Consider the following 25,723-nt stretch of genomic DNA (forward strand, 5'->3'; position numbering starts at 1 on the left):
GAGTGGGTGGAAGACGTTCGGGAGATGGATGGATGTTTCGGTTATGGGGATTGGCCATGATTTTTATGGCGGGTCCAAGGGGCATGGTTTCCACCGTACCAAGGGATCATTGGCTTGCTTTTCCTCTCGGAGGACCTGTGTGACATATATAAATGTACGTACCTGGTTGTCGGGCATCATTAATTGATGGGGTGGTGTCCTGGGAGCAAGGTCCTTTTCAAAAGTACACCTTGATGGCTTTTGAAATAGGCTTTGCTCGTTTGCACAAATGTTTTAAGGCAAAGTTTCAGTCGGGGCAATGGTAACGTTAAATGTGTGTATATACAAGGGTCGATGATCGATGCTACGTTAACTATTTCGTCAAGCCTATTTGGCTGAGAAAATTGTACACCTTCAACGATTGAACGCAAGGAAAAAGTGCAGAGCGAAAAACGTTTGCATCGCAGATTGTATGGGCTCGCAAGTTTTTTCACTCGACAGCCTTTTTCAACGTTGGCTTCGTCCGTTCAAAAGTGTAACCGGTTAGACAGTTGGTCCACCGTAGATTTGGTTGCTCTTCGAATTCTTGTCAACTCAATTGCAATGCATTCTATAATTAATAAAAAAAAAAAAAAAAAAAAGAGAGAGAGAAATTCCTACCACATGATATACTTACTTGGATTTCTTGTAGTGTTGATGAAAACAAATAGATACATTTGACAAATAACTGCCGAACGTCTGCCATGCATTTTTTTTACCGTTTACTTTCTGAGAAATGTCCTCCTCAAATCAACCACGCGACATTCCTTTAATTTAGAAAAACTAAAATAAAAAATCATCCTGTGTCGCGCGCAATGCTTTTTGGTCGAAAACTGACCAAATATCCTTCCTTAAAGCAATGTCGTTCGTGTGCCGGTGTCCAAGCAATCGTTCGGGAAGAAGCGAAAAAAGCAATGAGAAATATTACAATTAATAAAAAAAAAAAAAGACAACCTACACCTTGAATCTTTCGTCGCGTCTCTCCGCAGCCAACTTGGACAGAGACACCCTGGGCCAGCGCGCGTCCGCTTTATCGATCTCGTCCACCGCCACGCGCCCACACACACGCACCAACACCGACACCAACAATTAATCCCCGTCTCTCTCGCCCCTCGAACCTTCACCTCCCCCCCCCCACCATCCCCAAACGAACGAACATTTAAACAATCTCCCGCTCGTCCGCAGACGCCCGGGTCCTGCTCGCCCGCAACTTTCTCATTTTCCCGACTCCTCCTACCCACCCCCTCAGAGCCCGAAACGAGAGAAAAACTCTTCCCTCCCAATCAACAATTTTCTCACGCACCTATACACCCGCTTCGTGATTCCAGCCCCGATGCGACCAACTCGGGGAAAAAAAACAACTCCACTCGCCGCGTGATCTCCGTTTGATGATCCAAGCAACAAATCAACCGCCAAACTTTTTTCAATAACTCACTTTTACACGCCCGGTATATACATCCCTCCCCCCCCCCAATCACCGTATATATACATAACAACAGCATCATCGGCAATAGTGCAACGTATATGATGGCCCCTCTTATCATCACCGGCAATCGGGCGCGCACGCAACCACTTCCTCCTCCCTGCCTCCCGTTAAACCGGGTGCGCTCGTGTGTACCCCAAACACTGGGCGACGTGCGGATGGACTCTCTTTCGCCCGCTGCTCGCAAGCGCGTATGTATATGCGCGCACTTATTAATTTCGCAAAGGGAGCGCGCGGACCCTTAATCTCTCGGTCCACCCTCCGGTGAGCGCCTGTTGTTCATCCTCCCCCTTTCGTGTGTATGTATAATTCGCGGCCAACGGCCCATGTGCGCCGGTCCCGGGCATCGATGTCGCCCGGGAACTCGACTCCGCGCAAGAGACATTTTCCATCTCTCTCTCTCTCTCTCTTGAAAATAATTTAAAGACAAACAACAACGAGGACGGAGAGCCGCGCTCCCGAAAAAAAAAACAGAGGGGCAGGTGTATTTCTACGTCATACAGAGGGAGAGAGAGAAAAAAAAAAAAAGACCTGCGGCCCCCCTCCGGCGATAAGTGGCTCGAGAGATCGGTGCAAGGCATCCCGCGTGTTTGATTTCGGGCGCCGATTTCCGGCCGATTATTCACGGCCCCCGACACCCTATTAACGCTCATCGTCCCACTCGACCTTTCTTTTTTTTATACATCGGCGGGGTTCCCCACATCCCCCTTTTTTTTTATTTTTTTTTTTTTCTCTCTCTCGGCTTTTTTATCCTCCAGACACGCGACCAGACGCAACACACCAACAAATCAGGGGGGGCCCAGGGATGGCGTTGCCGTCGATACGCGTATTATGGGCTCCTTAATTTGAGGGGGCTGTAACCCTATGTATACTACCAATTTTTTTTTTTTTTTTTTTTTTTTTTGTTTCCTTTATGTACAGGGACCCGCAGAGCTACCGCGTGGTTAAGTGCCCGGCGAGCATTAGGCACGTCGGGGCGATCATTTTGTCTATTTTCGGGAGTCTCGCGTTAACAAGTGCACGTTTTATGTGTATATACATATATACATATATATATATTCCGAACAGCATCCCGAAAGAGAGTCCAATTAAGGGGGAAAGCTGTATCCCACACGCGTGTACGGTGATTTCTTCTTTTCGCACACACACGTATACAATGTATATAATATACTTATACGTGCCTGGCTCTTCTTTTTTATCTCCCTCACACGCGCGCGTTATATGTATATATGTTACAACGCACTTGCGTGGGTCTTTTCTTCTTCTTCTTCTTCTTCTTGTTGTTGGGTCACCCCGAGTTCACGCACGCACACGTTGTTTCATTGCCGGGAGAAGAGAGGACCCGACGACGACGACGTCGATTTTATGAGGACGGCAGCGGGGCATCTATAGCGCGTCGAGAGTTAACTATGTTAGTTCCGACGATCCGTCCTCACTATATAGTCGTCACCGGGGGACGAGTAGGAAAAGGAGAGGGCTTCCTTGCTCATCTCTCCGTACATACGGAGCCATGCGAGGTCTTGGTTGGCAAAAAAAAAAAAAAAAGGGATTTAACGTCACACCCCGCGTTTCGATCGCTACATATACGCACACACGCGTGGTATAGCTCCGAAGATATCCTGAAACGAAAGCCAAGGAGCGGACTGCCTTTTCCTTTTCAACCTGTCCGAGAAAAGGGGCAGGAGGAAACACGTGCGCGCGGTTAGTCACGAGTCTTGCCGATTCCTTCCTTTTTACCCCCCCCCCGGGCTTTCTTCCTTGCCTTTTTTTTTTTTTTTCCTTCCCTTTCATCCGAAAGGAAGCTCATATAGAGGAGAGAACTGTAATTGTGTATATATATATTGCGTGCGATCGAGAGTTACTCCAACAACTCCGAAGGGATACTACCGTATGTACTCTTCTCGGGGTCTTCATGGCGAATCAGGGTGGTTCGGGGGGAGTAGGGGGGTACAAAGTTAAAGCGGAAGAGATGATGTTATGGGCGCGAGCCGAGGAAAAACTGACGATTTTACACCAGTACAACCGGGCCCTCCCTTCGGCTGTGCATGTATATACAATCCTCGAGGATATTGGATTAGGGCTGTTTTTAAGCGCAAGGGGAGCATGTTGCTTTCTTCAAACACGCCAAGTGGAAGGAGGGGGGGGGTGCTCTTTTTTTTCTACGAGCGAGCGAGGTGTATGAGGGTTGTTTTTTTTTTTTTTCCTTCTTTCTTAAAGTAAAATAAATAATTGATTGAATTTGAGAGCGAGCAAATGGGGCGTTTAGCACCCTTGTGTATACGAGACGTAAGGACTTTTTTTTTTTTTTTTTTTTTTTTTTTCGCTCGCTTTGGTTCACTCCGATGCTTATACTCTAATTTTTCTTTTCAGTCCGGGGTGCAGAAATGGTGTTTCGTAATTGAGAGTCCATTATAGCTTTTCCTTCCTTTTACAGATAGGGATGATTTTTTTTTTTTTTTCTCTCCTTTATCCTTGTTGCGGTGTATCCGTTTCAAGGGGTGGATCTGACGTTTCAAGGGTTTTTTTCTTCAAAATTGCGTACATTTTTTCGTCACAAGATCACATGCAGCTACGCACGTATTTAAGTATATACGGAACTCTAGGTTTTTCAAGTTTACCCGGAGTTTTCGTAAGTATACTATAACATTTATTACTATTGTACGTATTTTGTAGACTTACGTTTGGAAAACCCACTAGTAATATCATAAATTTCTTGTACTTTAATAAAAATAACTAAATATTTTTATTTTTGATGTAAAATTTTTGTTCCCACGACAAAAATAAAAAGTCCCATCATTAAAATGGAAGGAAGAAAAAAAAGATCTTGTTTCGTTATTGCCTGGATTTTAAATCAAATGGATTAAAGTGTTTTTTAAACTTTGGCCACTGCTCGATTATATATTTTATAAATATACAACACACACATTCATCGTAAGGTTTTTTCAAACACAACGATATTCAATGGATGACAAATAAAACGCGTTATTCAACCTTTATTCTGTAAAAATAAAATTATTACCTGCATCAAATCACTTGCAAATATAACAATCGCAGCCTTGAAAACCATGAATGTCATATCTAAATCTTTAGTCATACCCCCCTCTTATTTGTAAACAATGAATTTGCCAAGACAAACTTCGCCGAACATTTCCAGTTTGAATTACAATAAACCTTTCGGCAGTTGGTTTGTTATTAGTCGTTCAAGAGGAGCGTACGAAAACTCTCGGTTCCTTTTTCTTACCATCGGCGAATCGGAACATCTTTGTTGTGTTCTTTTGAAAGGGCAACGTCCAAGTGAACTGAAAACTGCAGGTGCATGGCTTCAAAAAATTTTGTTCTCAGGTGATCGAATTTGGTGGTGTTTGAATGTGTCTACAGCAATTCTGCAGGAGCCTCTGGCCATAGGTAAGCAATTCGAGGTGCCATTACGATAAATTTTCTTTTCCACATGATTTTTCATATTCGTGACCTTGAGTGCATTATCGTTGTCTCAAGAATAAAAATGCATTGATGCGCATACACTGATTTTTCAAGGGTAAATGTAGTACATGTAGGTGACAACTCAAGTGTTACTTTGAGTAAAAGTTATAGAGACGTATAATTTATTGTTTGTCTTCTACGCTTATCCAAAAGACTTTAGGCTTAATCATAAATCTATAAATGTATACGTACGAAGACAGGAACACGTGATACTTGACGCGAGACTTGTTTACTGTTGCCATACAATATAGTACGACAAATGGCTCTCGCAACGTAAACTCAAATTTAAAACACGAAAATACAGCATATCGCGTTTTCCTCGTATCGATTTACCTCAATCGTCGTTTTAAAAAAAAAGTTACAATCGATACCTGTAAAAAAATGTACAAATTTTTTTGCTATAAAGTTTTTGAAATATATTCTTAAAAAATGTAGTAAAAAATGGCCCACCGTTGGTTGTACTGATGTTTTATTGATGTTGGAGAATGTAAGTAATACATCACATGTCACTTGGGAATCAGCCAGATCTTGATAATGTTCGACCATCTTCGATACGAAGGAAAATATTAAAAATATATATCACAGTGAAATAAATGCAAATGCCAATTATACAATCCATTAATTATCAATGAAAAAAGTAATTGATGCGCAAATTCTTAGAACTTAGTCCTATATACTTACAGATACTTCAGGAAATGAAAAATATGGACCCGGAGTGTTTGATGTCACACACCGAGTGGAAAAAAGTAAATTTGGTAAGCGGATACTACTGCGGTTATCAGTTGATCGGCGATACCAGGGTATGTACATATTGCATATATATATATGTATTTATATGCGTATCGTAAATCTTTCAAGAATTTTTATTCAATGATTGAATTATTGAGTCGGTATGGCAATAAATTTCAGTTACGAGTCAGTTGTAACGAAAAAAATCGCACCCAATATTTATAGATGATGAGTACGAAGAATGGGAAACACTTGTTTGAAACGACGGGCTTATGTCCTTGTACGCACGAGAAGCATGTAAAGCTGAATGAATAATTTTACAGTGGTGGGACAAGTTGGAGCAGCATTTGAAGGAGAAGAGAGACTGGATGCCTCTTTTCGTTGGAATGGACGTAAGGACAAAATTGGACAAACATGGCAACGGCTTGCTTCACTACGCCGCTAAAGCGAACGACGAGAAATTGGCCGCCCACTTGATATCGTCGGGATGTGACGTCGACGAGACAAACCACGATGGTTTTTCGCCCATCGCTGTCGCAGTGATGTTCAACAGCCACAGAGTGGCAAAGCTACTCGTCGAGTCCAAGGCAACGCTCGAAAACGTCCCTTTGATTTACAATTTTGGATTGCTCCACGTGGCTGTTCTCGGTGGAGCCCACGATTGTTTGGAACTGCTACTCGATGCCGGCGTTGATGTCAACAGTGTCGACGATGACCAATGGGGCCTCTTGCACGTGGCGATTCACTTCAAGCAATGTAAGTGTGTTGGATCTCGAGCGAATGTAAGTATACTGGTGACGGAAAAAAACAATGGCATTTTACAGTTTTTTCAAACTTTTGCACCATAAACGTATATATATATATATATTTAAATTAAATTACATCGGTTTGCAAGGATATTCATGTAACGTACATTTAATGACAAATGACAACAAAGAAAAAATTACTCTTCAGGCCGAGAAAATCCCGAAAACCACAAGATGATCAAAAAAATCCTCGACCGTGGAATAAACGTGAATGCCAAGTGCCAAAATGGAGCCACAGCATTGGATTTTGCTTGCGTGCACAGCTACTCAACAGGGATAAAGCAGCTACTGAGCGCCGGAGCTCAAGGTGAGGGGAAAAAAAAAAAAAAAACATAATGACAAACCAACGACAATTGTCCTACGGTTGTTCCTAAGGATAATTCGACCCTTACAGGATCGTACCACACCAACCTGCTGATGAGCCTCTGTAGCGATACATATGATCAAACCAGGACATTGTTGAGAACAAGGAGCCAACGCGGATCGAACCGTAAAGTGTACGAGAAGTTGAAACATCTGCAAGCGGAGCAGCAAGAAAAGGCAAAGCTTCTCATCGAGGCTGGAGCTTCGGTTGTTCATTCCGACACCAAAAACCTCCTGATCCTCATCTACGCGTGTGCGACTCTGAATGTCGATTTGATCGAGCTGTTGCTGGTCAATGGTGTAGCTACCGTCAAACAAAAGTACTGTTTGATCTCTCGAGTAGTTGCATCCCCGGTGGTGTTGCCAATCATCTCGTACAACACGTACTCCCTGGTCCATCGCAACAAAAGTCACGACGAGTACATCGAGGAGGAATCCGGCAGGGAAATAGTAATTATTATCTTGTGTTATTGTGTCTTTCTTTATATACACGTGTATACACTATAGTGGGGCTGTCGAATTAAGATTTTTAATGCAATTAATAATAATGTCTCGGACGTTTATGTATGGTCGCTCGTCGTGAAAATAATCTTAGTTCTTGGCTGTTTTTATCTCTGCGTCGCTGTATTTCTTTATCTCAAAAACCAAGAAATAGTCTTACAACCTAGTGATCATACTTTCATCGGTCCGTCTCTACTTTACCAAATATGTTTTTTTTTTTTTTTTTTTTTTTATATATTCCTTTCAACCCTGTATTTTATTAATTATTTAAAAACTACTTACGATCGATAACTTTTTTCTAAACCGTTACATCCTTTTTAATTATCTTACATCTTTTTCATCACTTCCCTACTTTTACACCATACATTTTTGTTTCTAAATTTCTGTTGCTCTGATTGTACGAATGAGTAGTCTCTACACTTTTACAGATTTTTCATTTCATGTATATACGTTTATACAACCCCACGTGAACGCACCACTATTTTCCCGCATCTTTATATTTATACTGCTTTCTCAACTTTTTTGACTGTGAATGTTTAATACTCTAATCCCCCAAAAACTCTTGTCTCCATTTATTGATAAATATTTTTGTTTTTGTACCAATTCCCCTTGAAATCTTCAATTAAAAAAATATTCACACTCATGCTGATTTTAAAAATCGCGGGAGGTTGTAGGGAAAACAACATGGAAAGAATGAAATTTCACGAAGACTCCTCGACACTTTCCACCAAAGGCGAGGATCTACACGATACACCCATATCAAGAAATACTTTACCTATACTTATTCTTCAAAATACTGTACAGGATTGTGTGGGCATACTTAATGTATTTCAGGTCGACACCCAAGTGAAGTGCATCAAACTCTTACTGAGGCACGGAGCCGACATCAACGTGAGCGACGTGGTGATCAAAAACGGTCATTCCTGTGCGCCGATTTGCGCGGCCGTTTCTCTGAGCCACAGCGCGGTGGTGCGCCTCTTGTTGACCAGCGGCGCGAGTTTCGATTACGAGAACGAGTTCATCAATTTCGGCAGCCGGAAACAAGCGCGAAATCTGCACGAGGTAATCAAGCACACGGCCAAGAGGGAAATGCTGGGCCAGAGGGGTACCGGACCACTGATAGTCAACTTCAAGCTGGATACGCTGGACGAGGATTGGCGGGGGGTTTATTTGAAGTGCGTGGACGAGCTGAGCGCGTCGAAACGGACGTTGTGCTGGAGCCAGGGCGCGGTGACCTTTTGGAATCTGTTGACCGATCGCAGCCTCGAGTCGTACGCGTCCAACCAGAGTCTGGTGTCCGCCGTGAAGAAGCCCAACGTCGAGAGGCGCTTCCCGATCTTCGGCGAGGAGATCACGGGGCGCTTCTCCGAGGCGAAAATGAGACAAAGGTTGCTTAGGAACGCAACCGGTGTCCTTTGCCGGATGTTGGCTTGGAACGTCAACGCCTATCCCCACGTTGTCCGCGACATTTTGCGAAACTTGCCCGATACCGATCTGGTATCTTTGGCGCTCGCGTGATTTTTTTTTTTCCGTCGATTCTTTGCTACCCTGTGTTGTTCCATACGTAGATGTAACAAAGTGCCGAAAATCGAGTTCTATTCGATCAAATAGGATAATCCAGGAGTGCTAGTCGGTTTTAGAGCAACGCGCAGTTTTACGTTTTTATGGCGTTTTCGTTGATCAAAATGTTCCGTGGTTTTAACCAAGTGATTGAAATACCAAAGTTTTACCATACAAAAAGTTTGGCTCTTCGTCGTGAATTGATAAAACACATTTTTTTGTACTTTTGTGCATTGGTTTCATAAATTGACGTTTATTCACGTTTTTACATCATTAGTATACATTTTTTAAAATTATGTTAAAAAAAAAAAAATAAATAAATAAATTAAAAACAATGTGTGCCAATAATATAGCGTACAAATAAATGGTAAAGGAATTCGTGAAAAAATATTTTCTCCATTTTAAGGAATCACGTACGAGTGCCTTAAAAACCAAATGTTTTATTAACTGTACACAATTATGAATTTTATTAAATAACAAATAATTGTACAGTGAGTTGATAATTTAGTTGATTTTTTATAAAAGAATGGAATTTTTTACTTTCGTATTTATCGATGAATAATAAAGGTTACCAATCGATAATACTATCAACAGAGACTAATCTATTTATTACGTAACCGTACTGTCATTTTTAATAAATTTTTTATCAACAAATTGATTTATCTCTTCATTTTATAGCGTTTTCAGTATATTTTAAATTAACTTTGCGAGTGACCATATAATTATTATTATCGCTTTTTAAAAATATTTTGCGAATCACGTAACTTTGTTACAATAAAATTATTTCCAGATCCCTTTTAAAGTAAAGATTACATTTTTACTCTCAAAAGTATAGTATGTTGTGATAATTTTTAAACACAAATACCGAGTATTTAGAAAATAAAAAAATTCCATGTTATATGGTTTTTTTACATTCAATTTTCATTTTACCATTTTTACTTGGGAAAAGTAAAGCCACATGATCGGTCTCAAGCAATATAAATGTACGTACACACCTGTATGTAATATATTATAAGCGATATTGTTTCACTTTATCAACTAAAATCGATTTAGAATTCAGCATTGAAAAGAAATTGTTTGAAAATTCAAATTTTCCCCCTCACTGTTGATTAAACCCAATACGCTGGCGTTACAAAAACACTACCCCACGAAATGTCGAATGAATTCAATCTTTTTTTTGCTTTCTCTAATCTTATAACGCGGTAAGAAAAATTTCATCAATCGAGCAGGGATTACCATTGAAAATTTGCATAAAGCAGCAGGCGTCAATGTCCCAAAGAAATACTATATGAATGTACATGTCACATGGCATTTACATAATATGCTGGAAATACACACACACACACACACCCAACTATTTGGTAGTGCAGGGTGCAGGCAGTAAAGATCAATTCTCTCTTGAATTAAAGAAGGCATTGTCCTTATATGGGAGCACGCAGTGTAGCGGATCAAAGGGTCGGAGACTGGCCGATGCCCATTGGAGTTGTATACCTTACACGACTAAATATGAGAGCACCGCGTGGGAGCGCATGCACGCGTGTATGCAGTATATGTATACGTACCGAGTCTTTCTCATGCGTCATTCTGCACATATGTACAATGAATGCGGTGTGTACATGATCCGCGTTATATATATACGTAACGGCCGTTTCGTGTGCGGATATAATGTATTAAGCGTTGCTGCAGCAGCAGCAGACGCGACAGTACTTATATTATGTAGGCATGTGTACAGTGTGCAACAATAATTGTGCCACTGCAGCTGGCAGATGGAATTTTTACTCGGTCGCGTACGTGCGATTGTAAAAAAAAAGAAACGGCTCGCCTATGATGTGTATATATATATACATTTGTGGTGTCGATGAACTTTCGAGAGTTTAAACTAGCGCTTGGTCTTGGCCTGCTTTATTCTGCCTCTTTCCCCCCCCCCCCCATATTCTTACGTATACGTTATATACTTGTGGAGTTTGACGAAAAAATGTTTCATCCATCATCGGTCAAAAATTGGATGCAATCGTTGCGATTTCAATGCGGGTTGTTGTTACACTCGTTAGGTAAATTTTTTGTTTGAAAAAAAAAAAACCTTTTGATTCCCTTGGTTTATCCATCGTTACGTGCACAAGAAAACACCAGAATCCTTTGTCATAGTAAACGATTATAATTTTTTACTAATAAACCAAAGCAAATGTGCAAAAAAAATAAAAAAATAAATAAAAACCACGTGAACAAAAAAAACCAATCATTTGTGTATGCGACAGTGTAATGCAGATGAAAATGACAAAAATAACAATTTCGGAGCTGCAACTTTTGCGACAAATCACCTCGCATGGCCAACATTTGATTCGACAAAGTATATACATGTATACGTCCCGAAGGCCAAACGCACTTCTCGACCGATTATACTTCCTAATAAGCTACAAAAGTCACGGCAAAATCCTCCGCACGCAAGCCAAACGCATTATGCAAATAAAACCTCTCTCTAGGCTATCACACTACGTATGTGTATACCCGCGTGCACGAGGCTCCGGGAAAATGTTTATTCATCCGGAAATTCGATTCGGCTAACGCGATATCGGACCAGCTTGGGGATCAAAGAGAAGAGGGGAGGGGGCGATGAAAATCCAAAATCAGCGTTGAGTAAAATAACTTTGATCAGATTCTCGTGTGCGAGTCCTAAGCGCGTTACAGATGCAAATACAAAAGAACTCCAGAGTCGCACGGGGGTAACACTGGTTTATCGAGTTATTGCCGAAAATTGCCCCACACGTGCACGGGACATGGTGTGTGTGTGTGTATGTGTGTGCAGGATTACGTATACATAGACGCGGCTCTGAGCCTTTGATCTTCGCGGGTGGGCTAAATGCATCAGGTCTATGCGGGAAAAGGGTGAAGTTATAGATATGTGTGGTGACGAAATATTTGGAACATAGGTACTTTGTGTTTGGTTTACATGGTAGATGACAGATTTTTCGTTGATTTTTACAAAAAAATATAGTGCTTTTGTATATTCAATGGGATTTGACTTGTGGGTACAATTATACTTGATTAGGTCCAATTGACATGTAACTAATAATTATGTTACTTAATTCCCGAGAGCCTGATCACTTACTGCGTTTGCGCTACTCAATTTCACGCAATTATGTCGTTTTCGTACAGAAATACTTTACTATCACTGAGAAAAAAAAATTACTCCACTAGAATGATAATCTGGTGTTATTCCGTCGTCTAAGAACTTTTTATTTTTGACAATCAATAGTTTCATTACCGTTTAATTATTGGGCAGTAGTTTTTGCTATTCAAACAGTAAAAATCACTTTACTTACGATACCAAAATTAAAATTACCGTGCAAGCAGTAAAAAATAGATCTGATGTACAATTTGTTGCTAAAGTTGTAATGTATTATTAATTTGTGCTGCAAGAAATTTTTTAAAATAATTTTTACGATACAGTACGTAACAAAATTTTTCCCAGCACTGAAACTTGAAATATATACATTGCACGTATTTGCCAGAAAAATTTTTTTTTCCCTGTTATTGTACCCCAAATAATAATGAACAAAAAATTATTTCAGCAAAAAGAATTAACTTGAATAATAAAAAAAATTTTTTCTCAAGTATTTAAAAATATATAAAATAACTGTCTAATACATAAAAAATAATAATAAAAATACAAAATAATAATTGGCTCAAGTCTGTCATTGTTAAATTATAAAACTTTTATAATTTTGTTTTCATAACTGCGTACTTGTGATTCGTGACACACCTATTCCGTAACTGTTACTGCCGTAGTACCGTTCAAAAAACGTTTGGAAGAAACAAAAAAAAAAAAAAAAAAAAAAAAAATTTCTGTCTTTTTCAATCTCCGTGAATCCAGTACCTCTGTATACCTACTTATAATATTTATAGCCTCTGCACGCAGTAAACAGCTCGAGATTAGCATCGATACACTATGCGCTACACCAAACGACCCAGAGTAGGTGTACAGTCATACAAACCAAGCGCATATGCGAACACATAATATCATATACCTACGTACGCATAATCATCAACATATGTCGACTTCTGGGCTTGACGTCGTTCTTTTCAGAGCTTTGCACACGCAGTTATACAGGTATACATATACTGTACGAACATTACGAAAAGCGTCAAAGTAAAGATCAGAAAGTGCGTGCACACACACATATTATGTACGTGCACGAGGGAGAGAACGCAGAGGAGAGACGATCGATCGCACGATAATAGCGTATATGCCCATACGGCGTATAACACACGCGCTCATTCGAGCCAGAGTCTGCGCTTTTGGTTTTAGGTGAAAGATAGACAAGATGGATACAGATGTGATTTTTATTTGAGATAAAATGTTGTGTATTTCTTTTTTTTTTTTTTTTTTTTTACCTTTTAAATCATCTTTATGGCATAATTGGGCTTTTTAGCTAACCTGTGCAAATCTTTTGCTTCAAACTAGTGTTACTTAATCCTATCTTTGTATACACTGATCGACTCAAGAGATTTTATTATAATTTCTTGTTCGAAGTCAACAAATCATCAAGTATCCACGTGCAGACTTGTGTATAATTGTTTTATGGATTTTCAAATATTTTAAGCAAAAATTTCAACGTTAAATACAATGCTTTTATTAATTAAAAAAAAAATTTTTATTCTTTATTGTTCTCAATAAAATTTTCTTTTCTTTTCTATAGTAATTAGATGTAATAAAATTGTTGAATATTGAATTTCATTGTAATGTGTTTGAAATGTAATATTTAGTCCATTTTTTCTTCTAAATTGTTATTACCTGAGGAATAAATATTAGTTAAGCACTGTATTACAAGTAGTCCCTAAAAAAATTTTTTGAGTGTACTACATTTTTATTCGTACCTAAGTCTACCTATACGAGTAAACACAGAAAATAATATACTGTATACAGAGAAAGCACAAACGATGTTTGATGAATATGCAATGAAAAATTAGTCGATGTATTTATTCACCGGAAGTGGATACGCGTGTCGTAAAGAGGAAAAAATAACTCTAATATGTTAATACGAGGATAATCCTCCAGGGACAAAACGCCGCTAAACGCCCCTCGATCGCCCTCGAACAAAAGCAGGCAGCTGATCTCAATATTCATCATTATCAGTCAATTCCGAATAACTTCCGATACTTACCTACCCATAAACCCCGCAGTCGTTCGTGCCGAAAGGCAAAAGGCACGTCGTTTCTCCCCCTTTTCCTCCCTCCCCCAACCGTCATATCCGAAATCGTAGCAATACACAAACGCACGAGCGAGCCGCTCTCCAAATTGATTTCCCATGTAAATCGGTACAGCAACCGCAAAAAGCCACCAGCCTGATTAGACGAGGCGTTCGGCTCCCTCGATTTGCTTTCCGTGCGATAAGATTCTTTTTTTTTTTTTCCCCCCCACTCGACCCCACCCCACGCTCTTGTAATCTTATCTCGCGCCCCCACCCCTTTGGTGTATATGTACAGAAAAAGGGAAGGGGGAAATCCTCCTATTCTCACGAAGGGGGAACAAGTGTCTGTTGCGCCTTTTTTATTTCACGTGGGGGGGGGGGGTCTTCCTGTCTATCGAAAAAAGTAGGAGCCCCTAATCCCACCTTCTCCCTTCACCCTGACATTTGTTTGGCTCGAGGAAGCTTGTTTTTTTTTAATTTGCACCCGCAAAGGAGACGCATGGGGGAAAAGGAAGGGGGAGCCGATCTCTCTCTCTCTCTCTTCGAAGATCGGCAATTAATTTCTCAGTGCTTGCCCTTTGCCCGGTGCGTCGATATTTACCGAGCCATTAAATTTGTCAGTCGAGCAGATTTAATGCGCGGGCTTTTGACTTCTGGGCCTGCATGCGGAGGCTCGTTCGGTCCGATGAGCATTCGAGATATGCAAATTTGGGTCGGGACGCGTTGCTGCTGTGTTACTTTGAGCTATTTTAATTGTCCGATTGCTCTTGTTCTTTCGTAATGGAGCTATATTTGACTGATCTCGTGCGTTGTTGGAAAGTATCGTTTATTACACAATCTTGGGTTACTGTTTTGTTGTTTATTACAGGTGTTTTTGAAAAGCTAATAAGTTGAAGTGTGCTTAAGTATTTTCAATACATTTTTTCAAATTTTACTCCATTTTTATGTATAACAAGGTAATTTTGCAACATGAAAAAAAGGAAGACTCATTAAAGAGTAGAGTATATTTTTTCTCTTTACATTTTCTACATTATGCAAACAATTATACTTGAATTAAAAATTAAAGATAATGATTTAATTTATTTGTATTTAAATTAAAAATAGATTATGATTTCTAAGAAAATACAATCCTATGAGGAATTATAATTTATTTTTGTTAACTTAAATAGAAAATTAAATTAATCAAATTTGAACTATATTTTTGCTAGAGCGATTAAAAAGGACTATTGATTTTACGTGTGTTAATCAATTAAAATTAAAATAAATTTGAATTAAATTAAATTAAATTACATCGAATTAAATAAATTAAAATATTCTAAACAACGCTAAATAAAATCAAATTAAACTGCATTACATAAAGTAACATAACCTTACATTGCATTATTGTATATAAAATAATATTAAAGTTAAATAAAATGAAATAAAAAAATTTAATGAAATTACACTAAACTAAATAAAATTATAATAAATTAATCTAAGTTTAATTTAATTAAATTAAATTAAATGAAACTACACTGAATTTAATTCAATTCAATTTAATTGAACTCAACCAACCTAAACTAAACCTAATTAAACTAAAATAAATCAAATTTAATAAAATGAAATAAAATTATATTACACTAAACTGTATTATGTACAATAAAATAAAATGAAATAAAATGAAATTAATTAAAATAAAATTAAATTAAATAATATAAAATAAATTAAAATAAAAAAAATTAAATTAAAATAAAATAAAATAAAATAAAGTAAAACAAAATAAAATATAAGAAAATAAAATAAATCAAAATAAAATAAAATTTTAATTTCATTTGTACAATTTAAATTTATTTAATTCAATTGAATTAAATATATTGACTTTAATTTAATTTAGTTTGAAAATTAAAAAAAGTTGGGATAAATATTTGTGTTTTATAGTAATTTTTTCAAATTCAAATAATTTTTTCAAATAATTTTTAAAAAAATCATGCGCACTTATACTAACGCGCTTTCGAAAAACTCAACGGAAGTGTCTTATCGCACACAACAGGAAAAAAAAACGTACCTAAAGGTATATGGTTATACCAAGGCACGCAACATCGACTATCCCGCGAGTATAGAACTACAGAGAAAGAAGAGCCCCACGGAGCAGCGTTGTATTTTTAATAAACTATTTTTAACCCTGTACAGCGTAAGCCCACATTATATAGATCTTTATGAGACGCTCCTCTCTCAAGTTTTGTATTGTGCGCAGCTTGCAGGACAGCTTTCACATCTCCCCCTCGTCGAGCTCCTTCATTATGTCACTTGACAATAAAAGCTCTTTACTCTCTCCACGCGGTATATGTACGGTGAAGCGGACCCTCCAACAATGACAGTATATAATTATACCCCTGTATACAATTTTCTCCGTATTTCGCCATTAGCGGGTGTACTTGTGTGAGAATCAGCTCGCGAACCCCCCCTCCCCTTTCTCATGGATCAAGGAAGAAAGGCGCTAACGAAAAAATAGCCAAGGCGTGCAGAAGGAGACGAGAAAAGAAAAGCCCCAGAAGCAGCATATATATATATAAAGAGTGGGAGAGAGCCCCAAGTTCTCTTTCAGTAATACCAATCAGCCAGGGAGCTAACTTTATTTCCTATCTCTCGCGTCTGGCCAACGCACGAGAGAAGAGAAAAAGAGTCGGTGCAGGACAGGGGTGGTGGTATACTTTTGTAGATACGCACACTCTGTATTCGGATATCGTGCTCTCTTGCACACACACACATATATATATATATATATATATATATATATATATAGAAGGGGGGGAGAGATTAGCCTGTTCTGGGGGAGAAAGAGAGCCCCTCGTTTACGCCAGCGTTGCTAATACGCTGTGTACTGCACGTGTGGGTGTGTGCGTACGCGCGTATTAAGAGAGAAAGAGAGAGAGAGAGTTTGGCGTCTCGTGTTCTCTTTATTTCCCTCATCGCGCGCTCTAACGCATTTGCGAGCCCATCGCAGACTCCCCCATCCATATGTACATATATATATATATATGTGTGAGTATGTTTGTCACGTATATATACAATGCGCCTGCAGCCAGGGTACGTATGTACATCGTATCTCCTTTGCTTCGTCGTCGATACTGTGCATATCGTGATGCGTGTATGTACGGGGCTCATCCCTCTCCCTATCCATCCCCTGCATGCATATATACATTTCTCCCTTTGCCCGTCTGTTGTATACGCGTATCGGCGTATGTACGATATAGATAGATATGTGTATTGTATGGGTGTTCCGTGACATTTTCTCTTTGTAAGCAGCGCAGAGCTATAAATATATACCAAAGCAGGAGGGGGGGGGGATGGGTGATGCTGCTGCGGTGATGGTGCGTGGAGCTCTCCCGTCCGGTGATTCACGCGAGCTGCTTTTCATTCTTCCCTGGATGCACGATGGAAGTGAATTTGGGGCGATATGGGTGACGCCCCCGTGCGTGACCGGTAGATGGGATCGATGGATTATCGTGTCGCTGATGTTTGACGCTGCGGTCGGGGTGTTGGCAAAGTACACCCCGTACAATGGGCTACTGGTTGGGAATTCGCGTGGCGTGGCGTCGTGTTTTAAAGAAGAAAAAAGAAAAAAAAGTAAAAGTGTGGGAGGGGTAGTTCGGTTTATCAGAGGATACACGTAAATGTATGTGGGCTGTCGGCGAGAGATCCTCCTCCGTTTGGGATAGTTGGGATTCTTTCGGGGTCTACGTGTAATGACCTAGAAATTTATATATACGGGTATCTTGACCTTTTTAAGGGTCACTGAATAGGAATCTTAAAGGGGAAGGAGAACCGATGCTTTTCGAGTGCTCCTTTCCGATTTGGGTGCCCGTGCTGTGTGTGTGTGTGTGTGTACAGCACAATGGGCGCCTTTCATTTTCGAGCGCGGCTGCTGCCCGCTCTCTCGGGGGGTTCGACTTTAAATGGCTCGGTATTTCCTTTTCGGCGCTTGTTTCTCCGCAACTCGGGGTTTTTAAGACGATGCATTTTTATGATTTTCATCAGCCTTTACAAGTTTTCTGGGCAAAGAGGGTTTTTTTTTTTTAATCTCAATTGGTGTGGCGAGCGCCTTTCTGGAGTTGGTTTCGTTACGCGGGAGAGGAACAAATTTGCACTTTTAGGACTTTCGGGGTGAAAATGCGACGAAAATTTCAGGCAAGTGTCGTCAGACTCGGGTGAAATTATTTTATGAATTTTTCAACACTTGAAAAGGTAATTATTTCTTCCCTCGAATTAAAGTGTACTTTTTTGTTTGTTTTTTGCTGAGAATAATTTTTTTATTCCACCAAATAAGTACAAGGCACATTTTACATATGGCGAAGAGGATTTCTTCTTCTCCTAAATTGTTTTGCTGGAAAAATTACAATATGAGCAAAAAATTCTTATATAGCACAAATGGTGCATTATATTTTTACCAAAAAATGATACAACAAAAATATTGAAACTCTATGTATAAGAGCGAATTCAGATAAACTATACACGTACAGTAAAACATTTAAAAGAAATTGGATGAAAACCACGTACAGTATCCTCGATTAAAAATCAGAAGTTCAACGAAAGCACAAGTATATAATTATATTTATGTTGGACTTAAAAAGCCACGCACTTGAGTGGAAAATACCCATGTATACGCTTCGAGTCACCAAAGACTTCAACGCCAAAGCTCGGGTACAAATGTGCACTTATACCCGAAACCAAGAGATTTACGGTTTTTCAAGTACTCGCTCTCGATTAACTCCCCAACGCGTATTGGATCGGATTGTATGCAATAACGACGTTTTCATCTGACCATCGGCTCTCGACGCCCACGCAATTTTTCTTCCAGCCGCCAGGCACCCCCCGCTCCACCGACAAGAGGTCCAAAGGAGGAAAGGAAGAGCGAGAAAATAAGTCGCATGGGAGTCCCGTGGCCCCCTCGCAGATGTCAAGGGGTCGCGTGTCCGGGTATCCCTTGGCCTAAAAAAGTCTCGAGCAAGTACTTAATGCAGTATATAACGGACCGGTAAAAGGGGCATCGGATGACCCTAGCACGCACGTCCGCTCGTTTTTTCTTTTCTCTTCTTTTTTTTTCCCCCCTCGCACGCAGAAGGGCGCCCTGATTGCCCCCAAGTATATTTATGATCCTCGGGGAAAAAAAAAAAAAAAAAAAAAAAGACGAGCCATCCAATATACACAAGTGTCCCGTGCACCGTCTGCTTGCGTATATACGCTTATTAAGCGTTTGCCGATCGAGTATAAGTGTATCAGCGTCGCCCCCTTTTTTTTTTTTTTTTTCTTTTCCCCCTCTTTGTCGGGGATAAAAAAACACGCCCGATCTTGCCTCTCTCTCCCTAAACGGTAATACGACGTTTTCGCACTTCATTCCGACGCTTTCACCGATACCCCACGTCTATATATACGTATAGACCTCCCTTCGGGGCCAAACAACAGTGATTTCGCCGCCACCACCGTCGACTTATTTTATTCTCCCCGAGCTCTTCCAGTCATAATAATCGGGGGGTTGTTACGCTTCTCTCGTTTTTTTCTTCTCCCCCCACCCCCACCCCCTATTTGTATACACACACGCCGACCTTTTTTTTTTTCTTTCCCTCCGCACGCGCTCTATAATATCGTTTTCCAAAGCGCCGGGCGCCACTCTCCCTTAAAATCAATCAATCAGCTCGAGGCGCCGGGCCGTGCACGTCTTACATGTATACGCGCTAAACGCTCCGTGTCCCCTTGCGTGTATAACACGCCGACTGAACCAATAATCAAACCAAAATGGTAAGCCGGGATTAGGAGACTTGCCTCCTTTTTTTACGAGCCTCGCATACAATACGTATTCATTCGACCGAAAGATATACATCGGGGGGGGGGGGGGGAGCCGATAAGTGGAGGAACTTTTTTTTTTTTTTTTTTCCCTTTTCTTGTGTGTACAAGTGATGACTGACCTGTAACTCGGGTTATCGGGAACGAATGATCTTTGGGAATTGGCGGTTCTGGGTATTAATGTTCCGTATCTCCGGTTATGAAGTGCCATCGGGTCTGTATATTGTACGCGAGCTGTTATCGCGTTTACGGTGCTTTGCCGGTTAACTGATTTTACCGGGGGATCATATACTGTTATTACCGAGCATCATTTTCTATAATTGAAATTCCTTTGCCTTTGATCGGTACGATTTTTTTTTTTTTCCTTTCCATACAAATATTCACGTACACGGACATTGTGTCGTATGTAATGTAATAACATGTTTTTAACATCTTTTTTAATCCATTGTGTTTGTAAAAAAAAAAAAATGTTAATACTTAATCGTCAAGTCAAACCACTTGCGACGGTCAAACCACTGCGGTGAATTTTTTAATAAAAATTTCAAAGTTATCGAGTACACTTGTTTCGCTGGAGTGTCTTGTATTTTTACCAATGCAAAAAGTGTAACCATTCTATATTTAGAGTGAAAATTAGAAAAAAAAAAAATTATTTTTCTTCGAAATTTCAATTTACCCTAGAAACAAAATTGTCACTTCTGTCTCCACAATTTTTTTTTGTCACACGCTATTAAATTTTAAGAAAAATGTAAACTTCTCCAATGGCGCGAACCTTCTCGACCCTTCCTTCTCAACCCTTCGATACGTATCGATAATTTTCCTCATACTGCAAGGAACTGCGCGAACTTTACTTGAAAAAATTAATCCTCCCGTTCACCATGAGCAGATCAGTCAATAGGGAAATATATGACGATTTTTCCCCTCCTTCTGTACCCCCCTTTCTACCCCCGAAACCATCTACATAAAATATCCGCGCTAAATCCAGCTTAAACCCCATGCCCCTACCCCCTAACCGAAAAAGAAAAAAAAAAAAAAAAAAAAAAAAAGAACAGAGGGAAAAAAACTTAGCACCTAATAGGCGTCAATATCGAATCAATTTGCTCGGCCGAGGAAAAATTACCATAACAACCCCGGCATGAAATTCAACAATCAATCTTACGACCCCTACACTATACGGCACCATCGCGAACCCCGATCCATTATTTACATTGATGACTAATCTGTTCGAGCACGCTTTTTCCGCCAAAGAAACCATCCTCGTAACATATTAGCCTCATCTCCTTTTATATATACAACCTATACGCGTAATGTCTCGAAGGTGGGGGGGAAGGTGGGGGTTTATGCCATGCCATACGTACATAATACACACGAATAGCGGAGTTTCCGATGATGAGTTTGCTGAATAAATAATTAGGCTCCTTTTTGCTCCTATTCTTCTTCATCCCCGTTCGTGTGCTATTACGTGCGTGCACGCTTTCCTCCCCCTTCCCCCCCCCACCTAACTGGCATTATTCTATTGTTCCTCCCCCTTTTCGGCTCTTTTCCGCTATTAAATATATACAAATCTCGCTCTCTGTTTGCCCGATCGCTCGCCCGATTGCCTTTATTAATAATCGATAGCTCCCTTATCTCCCCCGTATATGTGTATACATTATCATATAGATAGACGCGTGAAAATGCGATAAAAACCTAAACCTTTCGCGCTATCGCGCGTTCTTTATTCAACTCCACTGCGCGTTATTGTCTTGACCAAACATCCCTCCTCTCTCTCTCTCTCTCTCTTCGCTCGGGAGTTTAATGCTTGAGCGTGTTTTCCTTCCTTGTTCTCCAACTCTCGACCATATATATATATTTATGTACTCGCTGCTAACAAAGGCAGGTCTCGGCTCCCTTTGGTGGTTCTCCTCTCTCTGCAGTACGAAGAAAGATCTGCGAAACAACACCCATCACCAGAGAGAGAGGGGGGGGTCTCTATACATATACACATATATACGGGTGGCTCGGGGAAAGAAAGAAAGAAAGGGCTATCTCAAAATCGTCGGGTGGGGTGGAAAGCGCCAGATTAGAAATTGCTTCCCTTTCTTTTTTCCTCAAACTTCGTGCAGCGAAAAGTGTAGCTCGGAAAGCCTCTAATTTGATGGTTTCGTGAAAAGAAAGAAAAAAAAAGAAGAAAAACTATTGGGGTTATCAACAAATAATATAATGAATACGTGTTTTTTTTTTTTTTTTGTTCTCGTTGAATGGGGGGGTTTGTCACGAAGATTAACTTTCGTTACGTACTATACGAGTAAACTGTAAACGCGCAAATGTCCTATTGTCAGTTTTTCTCAACGCGTGTAGAAATAAAAAATAAAAAATCAAGATTTTCGATGATTTTTTTGAAACATCTAATTCAAGGGGATTGTTTTTTTTTTCTTTTTTTTCTTTTTATAGCAAAAAATATCATCTGGGAAAAACGAGTTGATTTGAAAAGGTAAAAAAAAAAACAGCTAAAGCTCTAGCAACATTGGTTCCAAAAATACACGAAAAAGCGAGGAAAACGGTAGTATGGAGTGATGAAACAGGGCACCTGGAGGTCAACACACCGCAAGCCACTTTCCTCGATCTCGATCGTAAAATGTTATATTCAGGGCGACTCCGATGACTCGTGTGATGCGCATTGAACTTACCAAACCATACACCCATCATATACGCTGATACACGACGGTTCACGTCTTTCGCCAACCGATTCCCTCTTATCGTTTATCGTGCATAATAATCATACATACACGGCCACATACGCCCATTTCATTCGTCGCGCGCCACCAAGAGAGAAAACATTATCAAACACACTCGTTCTCTGGCGGAGGGAAAAAAAAAAAAGAAAAAAAAATCAAGACGGACATAATTTTCAGAGCTGTTCGCTGTGTATCGGACGACTCGGAGGCCGCGAGAGTGATTTATATATAGAAGTTAGAGGGAACGGGAGGGGCCAAGGAATTATTTCGGCGAAGCGCTCTATATACGTCCACAAGAGTGTGTCGTGTGTCTATTATAAAATGTACACAAGTAGAAATCTCGTCTCGTCAATTTTCGGGCTAATTTATATATGTATATACACATATAGGTATAAAAGTACGCTGCAACGTGATGTATTTAGAACGAATAGAACGTGGAAACAAAAAAAAATGGGTTTACACAAAAAACTGGGGGGGGGGGCTGGGGAGGTATACTGTATGGCATTGCAGGAACTCTCGGACGCCCAGGAATGCGGGCACGCGAATATCTCTTCCTCCTCTTCCTCCGTGCATTGAATATATGTACATACACACACATGCATGTATAAATAGACACGTGTAGTACAAACTACACGTATCTCGTGTAAGCGTGCGTTGTATTACCACTTTCGCGTCAGCTGTTGTGTCTCGCAGAGAGGGGGAAAAAAAAAAAAAAGCACGCTTGCTTCAACATTTGCAACTACACCCACGTATACACATTCTTACAAGTAAAATGCAAGCTCACACGATTTTGTTTGCCGCTGCTCTTTTACCCTTGTCCCTCCGATGGGCGCTTCAACTCTTTCTGTCTCGCACTCGAGGGGTGCCGTATACAATACGTATATACATGTCCACGTATACCTGATGGCAGTGTACACCTGTTTCTCTCGTATACATATACATACAGAGTGTACACTTACACCCTCGGCTGCAGAGAGTCGCATCTTCGATCGCGAGAAAGCTCCCCGTGAGCGCCTCCCCCTTTCTCCTCCCCCCTCGCGACTTTAAAAAGCTTCCCGTCCTTCTCGCCCCCCACGAGAGAGAGAGAGAGAGATAGAGCTCGATGAGAAGTGAAAGGGGGTTGGCGACTCTCGAGTTCTGCGTAATCTATATAGACATTACCAGCAGTGGCGCGCGCTTTGCAAGCCTTTCCCTCTCGTACACCTCCCCTTTTACCCCGGTTTATATATATATATATACAAGTGTACAAAAGAAGGGCTCGAGAGAAAGAGGGAGTCTGGCTCTTTGGCGCCTACGTTCCTCCTCTTCCTCCTTCTCTAATTATTTTCTCATCCGAGAGCGACGTCGCCCCCTTCCCTCGTCGTTCTCGTATACCATCCACGGCTGTTGTTTCCACGTAATGTTTTAGCTGACTATGCGACGTTTTTGCGCTGCGGGCCTTTTTTTTGTCGCCGCCGTATAGTCGATGAGACTTTTCGAGCTATAGTTTTGCAGCTCGGATAGAACCACGAAGAAGACGCTCCGTTTGCGTTTCGAGGTTTACAGAGATCGAGTTTTGCGATGTGGTGGGGGGGGGGTGATCTCCGTACTATGGGTTCTGGGGATGATGGCAGGTGAGCTTTGAGGGAAAGGGGGGGCACAGCGGGGTTCGTTGGGCGTAGCGGATGAACGATTATTGAGTCAGCCTGTTTCTCTGGGCGGTTTTTGCGACTTTGGAGTTTAGTTGATCGAAGGAGCGATGGAACTTGAAATTTAAGGATATTTTGGGGATTGACAGTACAAGGAATGTGTGCGTGCGCGCGTGTGTGTACAAACACCATTTTGTGGTCGTAATTTTTCTCCCATCTGACGGTGATTTTTTTTTTTTTTTCTTGCAGATGCAAGGATTGTCATCTACAGTTATTCTTAGAGAAAAGATGCGAAATGACGTTATTCATCAGACCTGTTTCAAAATCTTACATTGATTTGTTGTTGCATTAAAAACTCTGATAATATTCTTCATTTTTATTTCCTTTCCGTAATTTTCTCTGTTAAAAGTTAAATTTAATGATTACGTGAATTTACAAACTCAAGAGAAGGAGAACTGTAATGAGTTTTAGACTTTAATGTTGAATAATTAACAGGAATATGATTTGTAATACTATTTAGAGGAGGGAATGTTTATTTATCAATTTTCAATTTTTATTTTTTTCTAATTTTTTAATCTCAAACTATTTTCCACCACTTCATTGTCATAATTTATAATATTTTTCTTGAATAAATTCAATTATTTGGTTATTAGATTAAATTGGCTCGTTTTTTTTTTTTTTTCTTTAGTTCAGTAAAGTCTAAGTAAAAAATCATCAGAACAAATAATTTCTTAAATTTGTGTTCAAAACATGTAGCTTATTAAATACAATAATTTTTTATTTATTTAATAAAGTATTCGAATTTTTATGGCTTAAAAAAAATGACAAAGTCAGAAAAAAATATAGGATATTAAATGAAGAACAACTGTGTAAATAAAGAATAAATAAACAAATTTTATGTTTAACAGAAAAATAACTTGAAGAAATTTCAAAGAAGGATTAGACGATCCAGTTTTAATTCAATGTATTAAATCAAGAATTACCAATAAAGAAATAATAAATGATATAATTAAAGAAAATTAATAGAATCTTTTTAATTAAATATCAACAATTTTCCCACTTAGAATGATAAAACTAAAGGAATTTTCGATACAAGGAGTTGCTAATAGTGTGTTTTGTATAACTGTACCTCCTCTAAAAATCAGTTGAAAGTATTTTTCGTTATCAAAATCATGATTTACGCTTGTCCATTGCAGTGTCCACAGTTACGAATTTCTCACCTTGATAAGCAAAAAGCGAATTTCATAAAGTACCTTGTTTAAAAAAAATAAATAAAAAAAAAATAATAATAATCATAAAAACAAGTACTTGACATACATTCAACTTTTGCCGTTAATGCAGACATTGCTCTCCACGAGTAACATTATTTTCCCAAGTACACATTTCATACACGCACTTGCACATGTGCCATGACAAGTGCGTTCTGTTGATA

The 25,723-nt window shown here is 39.7% G+C and overlaps 1 protein-coding gene across 1 annotated transcript; it reads left to right on the top strand.

The window, feature by feature from the left end:
• Positions 1–4,771: 4,771 nt before the first annotated feature.
• LOC106638504 (uncharacterized) lies at positions 4,772–9,223 on the top strand. Its single transcript, XM_014351711.2, has 6 exons — positions 4,772–4,906; positions 5,665–5,781; positions 6,034–6,466; positions 6,665–6,823; positions 6,911–7,329; positions 8,215–9,223. The coding sequence occupies exons 2-6, from the start codon at positions 5,677–5,679 to the stop codon at positions 8,896–8,898; spliced, it is 1,800 nt and encodes a 599-aa protein (XP_014207197.2). The 5' UTR covers positions 4,772–4,906; positions 5,665–5,676; the 3' UTR covers positions 8,899–9,223.
• The last annotated feature ends 16,500 nt before the right edge of the window (positions 9,224–25,723 follow it).

The sequence above is a fragment of the Copidosoma floridanum genome, unplaced genomic scaffold (assembly GCF_036245765.1).
Source record: "Copidosoma floridanum isolate Cflo_tuat_1 unplaced genomic scaffold, Cflo_Japanese_pri ptg000012l, whole genome shotgun sequence".
Taxonomy (NCBI): domain Eukaryota; kingdom Metazoa; phylum Arthropoda; class Insecta; order Hymenoptera; family Encyrtidae; genus Copidosoma; species Copidosoma floridanum.